The 8843-nt window shown below is 36.3% G+C and overlaps 1 protein-coding gene across 1 annotated transcript; it reads left to right on the top strand.

Moving 5' to 3' along the window:
• Positions 1-7821: 7821 nt before the first annotated feature.
• NAA11 (N-alpha-acetyltransferase 11, NatA catalytic subunit) lies at positions 7822-8514 on the top strand (the record flags this gene model as incomplete). Its single annotated transcript, XM_081304705.1, has 1 exon — positions 7822-8514. The coding sequence occupies one exon, from the start codon at positions 7822-7824 to the stop codon at positions 8512-8514; it is 693 nt and encodes a 230-aa protein (XP_081160831.1).
• Between the last annotated feature and the right edge of the window lie 329 nt (positions 8515-8843).

The raw sequence follows: 8843 nt of genomic DNA, 5'->3' as shown, positions 1-8843 counted from the left end.
AACTTACCAAATTGGTTATAAGAAGTTCCTCTTATAAGTTTATAAGAGGAGCCTGAACCTCATAGGAGATTTCGGTCCTGACTAGCACCTCAATTTTCACTGTGTAAGACCCTCAGCAAAGAAACTGTTGAGCCATGCAGTGCCAAGACTCCTGAACCACAAAGTTTTGAGACAAAAAAAGTGTGCTCTTTTAAGCTTCCAAGTTTGTTATAAACAACTGAAAATTATATGGTTTGTAATATAAAAAAAAGTCTATGGGGGCCAAATGAACTATTTTATATAGCTCATACAATGGTATTAAACTTAAACCATGCTAAAATTAAATAAACCATAGCTATGCATACCAACAAGGATATATCTTAAAAACCTGTTAAGGGAAAAAAATTGCAAATGACAAAAGTATACCTATTGTGACTCTATTTCTATAATTATTAAAATAAGGGAAATTGAATAATTTATTTAGGGACATATGTAAAATGAGGAATGTTTAATTTACAAGTCAGTATAGGAATTACTTCTGAAAGAGGTAGATATTTGAAAGGGTCATAAAAGCAGCTTCAAAGGCATTAGTGTTAGCCTAATTCTTAGCTTCATGTTATGTTTATTGTTTTATAAATTTAGCCTGTGTGTTATATATATTTTCCCTTACATGGAAGACGTATTTCACCTGTAAAGGAAAAGTCCTCAGATTCTTAAAAGTTAATTTCTTGTCTTCCTACATTATACATTGAGTAATAAGTTCATCAAGTGGAAAAAAATATGTGAGGCTCTCCAAGTGCATTTAAATAGAGCAACAGCAGTAACAGCCATGGTGGTAGTCATCTTTTCACCCTAATTAGTAATGGCAGTTGAGGCAGATTAGCAAAGTGAGCCAGGAGACTAGTGACCCAGGTGTCATCTTTCTTCTTCGGCGTTGTATGCTTTGCATGTACAATCTGTATTGCGTTGGAGAAGTGAAGCCGAGAGAAAACCCAAGAAGATAATGACAGCAAAAGAGAAAGACACAGGCAGAAAACTGCAACAGGGAACAATTTAAAATGCTTTATAGTTATTGAATTAATTAGAAAGTAAATCATAAACTAGAGTTGAACTGGCGACAGGATTGTAGGTGAATTATTTATCCACTTGAAACATTCAGCCTAACATTGAGCTGTTTTGCTTATACATATTGAGTGGTGTGTTGAGGTTCCTTTGTGTTAGGGGAATTACCTTACAGTGAACCCTAAGAAACTCCATCAAACCTGTATTCCTGAATCTTCTTGATGAAATATTGAAAAGCTAGACTTTCTATGTTTTTACACTAATCCTCTAATTCTAGTTCTGCTTCTCGAAGGCCTATTCTAAATATGGAAAATACAAATGACCTTGACCTATGATCAAAAACACTTTTGCAATAAGACTTTGGCTAGATACGCTTAAGTTTCTTGCATTCTTATCTCTTATACAAAGCAGTGCTAAATCCGTTTTCTCAAAGTTTAACTCCCGTAATTAGCTAGAAAGGAAAACTGTGTATCCCCAAATTACTAGACACCTTTAGCACTTTCTATTTGCAAATTAGTTCTAGCCTAGAACCAGAGAAATGTGTATGGAATTATATAATTGCTATTGCTGTGGCTTGAAAAAATAGGAAATTACTTTTTATGAAGACCTGTCATATTGTATACCATTAAAATATATACAGTAAATACATATTAATGTAAAACTAAAATAAATTTATAAAAATTATTATGAACACTGAAGAAAAGACAATCAATTTTCCCTCCTCTATGTAAAAACTTTTACAATTATTTGCTGTAGGATCAGAGAAAATTATTTTCATTTATTGAATTCAACTCAATATTAAAGCACTACATCATTACCTCCATTTTGATTCCTACCAGCCCACCCAAACAAAAGCAAAATTTACCTGTGATAAACTAATACAAATGTAGAACTGAGAAAATATCCAAGATATAATGTGTCTCAAGCCAATAATAAAACTATATTTGATATGGTTCTTGAATAAAATTTGTTTGTTTTTGAAAGAAACACTAAAAACTGAAACTGATTTTTCCCTTTCTATAATCATTGAAAAGGTTTATTGACTCTATGAGTTTGAGAAGTAATTCACTTTTTAAGCAACACACACACACACACACACACACACACACACACTAATTAAGTTTACTATCAAAGTGATAAGACCATGCAGAATGGAAGTTATAAAGCAACAACATTTACAACTATTGGCAATCAGTAGTACACCAGGAAACCAAAAGCAATTTATGTATGAGTTTGGCATCTTAGAGACTCTAAAATTCTGTGATGAATTTCTCAATTGGTTTTAATTTTTTGACTCTCTACTCCTATTTTACAATATAGAGAGGACATTTGGTGTCCCATATCCCAAGGAAACCATGGAATAAAATACTTCAGTAAAGATTTTGAAAAAAAAAATTGTTGGTGCATTATAATTATACACAATAGTGGGATTCATTGTGATACATTGTGATACATGCATATAATGTAATTTGGTCAATTTCATTCCCTAGCACTTCCCCTTTCCTTCCTTTTTCCCGCCCTGCTCAACTGGTCTCCTTTGTATTTTCATAAGATCCCTCTTTTCTCCCCTTTTTCTGTCTGCTTCCACATACAACATACATGCAGACAGAAAAATTACAACCGTTGACATTCTGAGTCTGGCTTATTCCACTTAACATGGTGTTTTCCAGTTCTATCCATTTCCTTGTAAAAAGACATAATTTGGTTCTTTATGACTGAATAGAACTCCATAATGTATATATACCATAATATCTTTATCTATTCATCTATTGAAGGACAACTAAACTGTTTCTATAATTTGGCTATTGTGATTGATCTGTTGTAAATGTGGGTATGCGTGTATCACTACACTATGCTGATTTTATTTTATTTATTTTTTATGGTGCTGGGGATTGAACCCAGGGCCTTGTACATGAGAGGAAAGCACTCTACCAACTGAGCTATATCCCCAGCACTGACTTTAATTCTTTTGGATAAATACTGAGAAGTGATTTAACTGGCAAAAACCCAGTTAGACCAGGAATGTTGCAACTTCCACAAGAAAAAGCTAGAAATTATGTCTCCTTGCCTTTTTATTATCCTAGTATTAATTTTTCTAATATAATTATTTTGAAATCTATTCACAATTTCTGTTAATATGCACATTCTATATTATTTTTCTTTGCAGGTCATTTTGTTCTCATCAAGAAATTCTGCCAGGCAAGGAACGGTGGTCCGTGTCTGTAATCCCAGTGACTCAGGAGGCTGATTCACAAGGATGGTGAATTGGAGAACAACCTCAGCAAATTAGTGAGGTCATAAGCACCTTAGGTAGACCCTGTCTTAAAATTTAAAACAAACAAAAAATGGCTGGGGGATGTAGCTTAGTGGTGAAGTGCCCCTGATTTCAATCCCTATTATAAAAACAAAAACAGAAAAAAATAAAAAGAATATTCTACCTCCCTATTATCACATTTAGATTTCTCTCCTCTATTAGAGAAAAGAGAATTGAGGAAATTTAAGTGGTCTAAGATTATATTAAATAAGTGATTAAACCAGGAAGTCAAATTTCTTCTCACAATACCCAACATGTTTTCTTAATGTCATATCACTTGTTTAACTATATTAGCTTGACCTTATACATCACTTCCTCTCAATTATCACTCTTCCCTCCCACACATATTTCCATACAATAATGTATATGGACTTTCAAACCAATTGCTCCTGACACAATACTATCAGTTACTTCTATACCAATAGTCCTTATAGTAGAGGACTTCCTAATGACATTTAAAGATATTTGGGACACTTATGTGGAAATAATGTAGAGCTGATGAAACAGATTTCTGGTATCTCTACAATCAGGAATTCTATAAATTGAAGGATGTCTTCCCTCATCATACCCAAGGACAGTGAATTCAGACTGTTTCTGAATATTGTGCCTTATTCCATCATTCATCAATGGCAAGAGTATTTAAGTTACATATCCTGGACTTGGAAAATAATTATAAAATTTAAACTTACATTGAAAACATTATCAATTACTGTAATTCTTACATCAGTGAAGCCAGCCATGAAACCACTCTATGTAATTAAAATTGAGGAAATTTAATATATAGGTAATGAGTGCTTCAAGATCTGAGTAGCCAATAAGGTATGGGGAAGCAACCAAAAGTTTAGCAATTGTAGGAAGCCACTACCAATTCTAGGGCTCAATGTGCAAAGGAGAGAAGTTTTACTTCCATATACTAGGAGCTGCTTGTGGGAATCAGAACTCAATAAAGTCTGTCTATCGGGGAGCTAAAACCACAGAGAAAATCATCTACTACTGTAAGACACTGCTGAGAATGAGCCAATGAGGGAGAATTATTTGGCTTTCTCCTAACCTTCCTCTCTCCTATTATCCCCAGTTCCATCCCTACCTCCCCTAGGTCAAATATCTCTGGAAGCCACAAGACAAGGAAATGTGAGAAATAGTTTGCAGGTAAATCGTCACAAATGAACATTAGTACAATAGACCATGACCAACTTACTTCCCAAGCCAAAAAATAAATTTAGAGCTCTAAACTGATTACTAAATTATGTTCAATTTACTTTTCTTTTAGATAATGAAAATGATCTGCAAATCTCTGAGTAGCCTAGACAGTGTAGCATTTGGTAGATAATGTAGTTGGTTAGTGAAAATAATGCTAAGTATAAAAAGTGTAACATCATAAATACCATCATATTTTTTCATTATGCACTTTAAGCAATGATAATAGATACCACCACACAAAAATATGTACTGTAATCATACAATTTATTTATATTTCATAAAAAAAGGACTTGTTCAGCTTGTCTTAATATACTTGTACCTCCAATTACATATTTATTCTATAAGCACCCATTCAAGACACACTATACAGCATGCAATTTGCTAGTCCCTAAAAAACAACAGTTTTCATAAGGTAAGGTCATGTTTTCAAGAAACAGAGGAGAAAATATTTAAGAAAGCATGAGGGCTGGGGATGTGGCTTAAGCGGTAGCGCGCTCGCCTGGCATGCATGCGGCCCGGGTTCGATCCTCAGCACCACATACAAACAAAGATGTTGTGTCCGCCGAAAAATGCAAAATAAATATTAAAAAATTTTCTCTCTCTCTCTCTCTCTCAAAAAAAAAAAAAAGCAAGCATGAAATACACACTCAGATATGAGTGAAACTGATACACGAATAAGGAAGCAATTCAATTTCCTCAGGAAAACATAGTAAGAGACAGCTTCATATAAAGGGTGACATGTATCTCAAATCTGAAAAGATGAGAAAGAGCCAAAGCAAATACTATGGCTACTTGAACCTTGTCCAGGCAATTCTCCCACATGCAACAATAATCATTACAATGGCCGCTTGCCTATCACATCTAGAAATTAAGTCTGATTATATTTCAGAATTAATCAAAATGTTGACTCATTGGAAAACTTCAAGAAAAGGCCTAACAAAATCCTTCACATTTGCATTCATTAGGCAAAGCAGACCTAGCAGAGACAGAATTCTGAATATTTTCAAGTAGTGCATAGTACAGTATTATCACCACTTCCTGTCATTATCAGATCCTTCCTTTTGTTAACCTGAATCTCACATACTACTAAATATTATCCAGAAAAGGTTCTTTAATCCATTTTATTTTATTTTATAATACAGCCCCCAAACCATACAGATCTCCAGTTCACATTGATACAAATTTATTGAGGCTTTTTTTGTTGTTGTTGTTCTCCCAAATTTGGAAAAGAGTTGTAGATAATTTTTGTCTACTAGAAACTGTCTTTAGATGTTTATAGCCTTTCATTCGCTACTCCCTTTTAGGAAATCTAAATTCTTAAATAGACCTTCTTATTACAAAGACTCTAAAAAACATATACGAATGCTTTTCTCAGTTCTCACTTTAGAATATGACATACCATTATTGCCAGGATTGAGTTTCTCTTCTAGGATAAAAACTGCCTAAAAGTCCCACTCATATTTAACAAGTGTCCACCTTCTTGGGTGTAGCCAGCTATTGCTGTACAACATTTGGGATGTACTTCTAATCCAAAGCTTCCATTATATCTGATATAAATTAGCATCCTAGAGTCAGGACATTTGTCATAAGAAGCCAAAGAGGCTTTTTCCTTCTTTAAAGAAAACTTGTTGAGGACTTGATCAGAATGAAATTTTCTTTGATAATCATCTGGCTCACATTACCTTTTGCTATGAGAAAAAAGGAATTGTATTAGGTGTGAACACAAATTCATAAAGACAAAGATGACCCACTGCCTAAACTAAGTCAGTTTTCCTTTGACTTGTCCCTTTGCCTGCAGTTGCTATTCTAATTGAGGATTAGTCCGCTTTGGTCTAGAGAGCCTCTCTACCTATAGCTAGTCCACATACAATCACAGAAGTCCTAAACATATGATTGCATTCTAATGTTAGCCTAATAAAATATACATTTTTATTAATCTCTGTTTGCCATTGGCTTATATTAAATGCAAAGGCACTTTTCGGTCTTATAACTATTACCCACTGTCAGAGTAAAGTATTAACTTAAAATTATTTTTTTAATAATTATTTTCTAATATTTATTTAGACATGGCCTGTTTGTGGCACTATCAGGGGGAAAAGGTCATTTTGGAATATGTGGTAAAATTATTGGTTTTAAGAACTTTGATGCTGTTTTCAACACAGCATTGGAAAAATGAAAGAAAAGAGAAAGGAAAAGAAGAAAAAGTATGATGTTTGTTAGAAATATATCTGGTAAAAGATTCATATCGAGAATGTATTTTTGAAAAAAAAAAAAAACCTCCTAAGTATTAATGTGAAAAAGACACACAATAGAAAAAAATTAGCAAAAGACTTGAGCAGTAACATTCCAAAAGAGAACATAAAGAAAAATTAATAAGTCTCAAAAGGTGCTCAACCTTTCCAGTCACCAGGGAAATGCAAAATAAAACCACAGTGTAGTATCTCTACCCACACACAAAAATTGACAAAATGAAAAAGATGGGAAATACCTAATGTTGATAAGAATGTGTACCAATCAGTTTGGAAAATTGCTTAGCAATATTTATAAAACTTGCACATCATTACATCTGCTGATCCTAATTGTAGGTAAATATGTGTCAATAAGACATATTCAATAACACAAATAACCATCAACAATAAAATGGATGAATGAATTGTGATATTCTGGCAATGGAATATACAACAGGAACGAATATAAAGAACCCTCCAGTGTACACAACAAAAGTAGCTGAAACTCACGAGTGAGGAAATAAATAAAAATTAAAAAGAGACCCTGCACAGAAAAAAAAAAATGCATTTATACAAAGTCTCTTAGAAGTCTAGTGCTAGTTTGGGGATGTGGGGTGTGGCAGATATTGGAAGGGAGCATAATATGGGACTCCTGAAGGGGTGCAGGCAATGATCTAAATTCTGGTTATATGGGTTTGTTCAGATGATGAAAACATATCCAGATGTACTCAAAAATTAAAACTGAATCAAAGGTAATAACATTTAAACCCTAAGGAGTCTCAAGAACACCCGCTCCGCGCCCCCTCGCCAGGAGCGCAGGAACAAAGAGGTGGAACTTCATTGGCTGTGGCGGGCACTTCCGGAGCCACTTGGCACCACCCTTTCCGCCTCTGGCCTTCCCGCCTTCCCGCCTCCACGCCCTAGGCGCTAGGTTTTGGCTGCCGGGACTCAATTAGCCGAGGCGAACCCGGCCCCTTGTGCTGGAGATAGCCTTTTTCTGTTCACCTCAGTCCTACCAGCTCCCTGCCCGCCGCCATTATGAACATCCGCAATGCTCGGCCAGACGACCTGATGAACATGCAACACTGCAACCTCCTCTGCCTTCCCGAGAACTACCAGATGAAATACTATTTCTACCATGGCCTTTCCTGGCCTCAGCTCTCCTACATCGCTGAGGACGAGGACGGGAAGATTGTGGGCTATGTCCTGGCCAAAATGGAAGAGGACCCTGATGATGTCCCCCATGGGCATATCACCTCACTGGCTGTGAAGCGCTCACACCGGCGCCTCGGCCTGGCTCAGAAGCTGATGGACCAGGCCTCGCGGGCCATGATAGAGAACTTTAGTGCCAAGTATGTGTCCCTGCACGTCAGGAAGAGTAACCGGGCGGCCTTGCACCTCTATTCTAACACTCTCAACTTTCAGGTCAGTGAGGTGGAACCCAAATACTATGCAGACGGGGAAGATGCTTATGCAATGAAGCGGGATCTCTCACAAATGGCAGATGAGCTAAGAAGGCAGCCGGAGCTGAAGGAGAAGGGCGGGTATGTGGTGCTGGGCTCCAGGGAGAACCAGGAGAGGCAGAGCAGCACACTTCCTGGTTCTAAAACGACCTGTCAGCAGGAGAACCCGGCTGTCCCTGATAGTGGGAGTGACAGCAAGGAACCTAGTGAATCCACGGGGAGCACCGATGTCCAGGACAGCTCAGAAGACTTGGATTCCGCCTCCTAGAGCCTGCTTGAGGTATTGTCTCTTCCCTGATCCATCGCTTCCTATCCTATAATCCTTGCATCATACCTTGGCCAGCCCAATTACATCCTATCTTAGACCATTCCAGTCATACTAGGTTTCACCTTAAAAACTACCTGTTACTTTAGGGAAAAGTGTAGTGTAGGTTGGAAGGAGTAGTGTAGTGTAGGTTGCTCACTCTTGGAAGTAAATGTGACACTAACATACAGCGTGTATATCAAATTAAGTAAAAGAAACATACATTTATCCTTTTTTGGTATGGGTTCTAATTCAGGGTAACCATGTATTGGTGAAAGAAATTTCTTATTTTT

Source organism: Spermophilus citellus, assembly GCF_964194105.1.
Source record: "Spermophilus citellus genome assembly, chromosome: 8".
NCBI lineage: Eukaryota > Metazoa > Chordata > Mammalia > Rodentia > Sciuridae > Spermophilus > Spermophilus citellus.
This window is presented reverse-complemented; position numbering and strand designations above follow the sequence as displayed.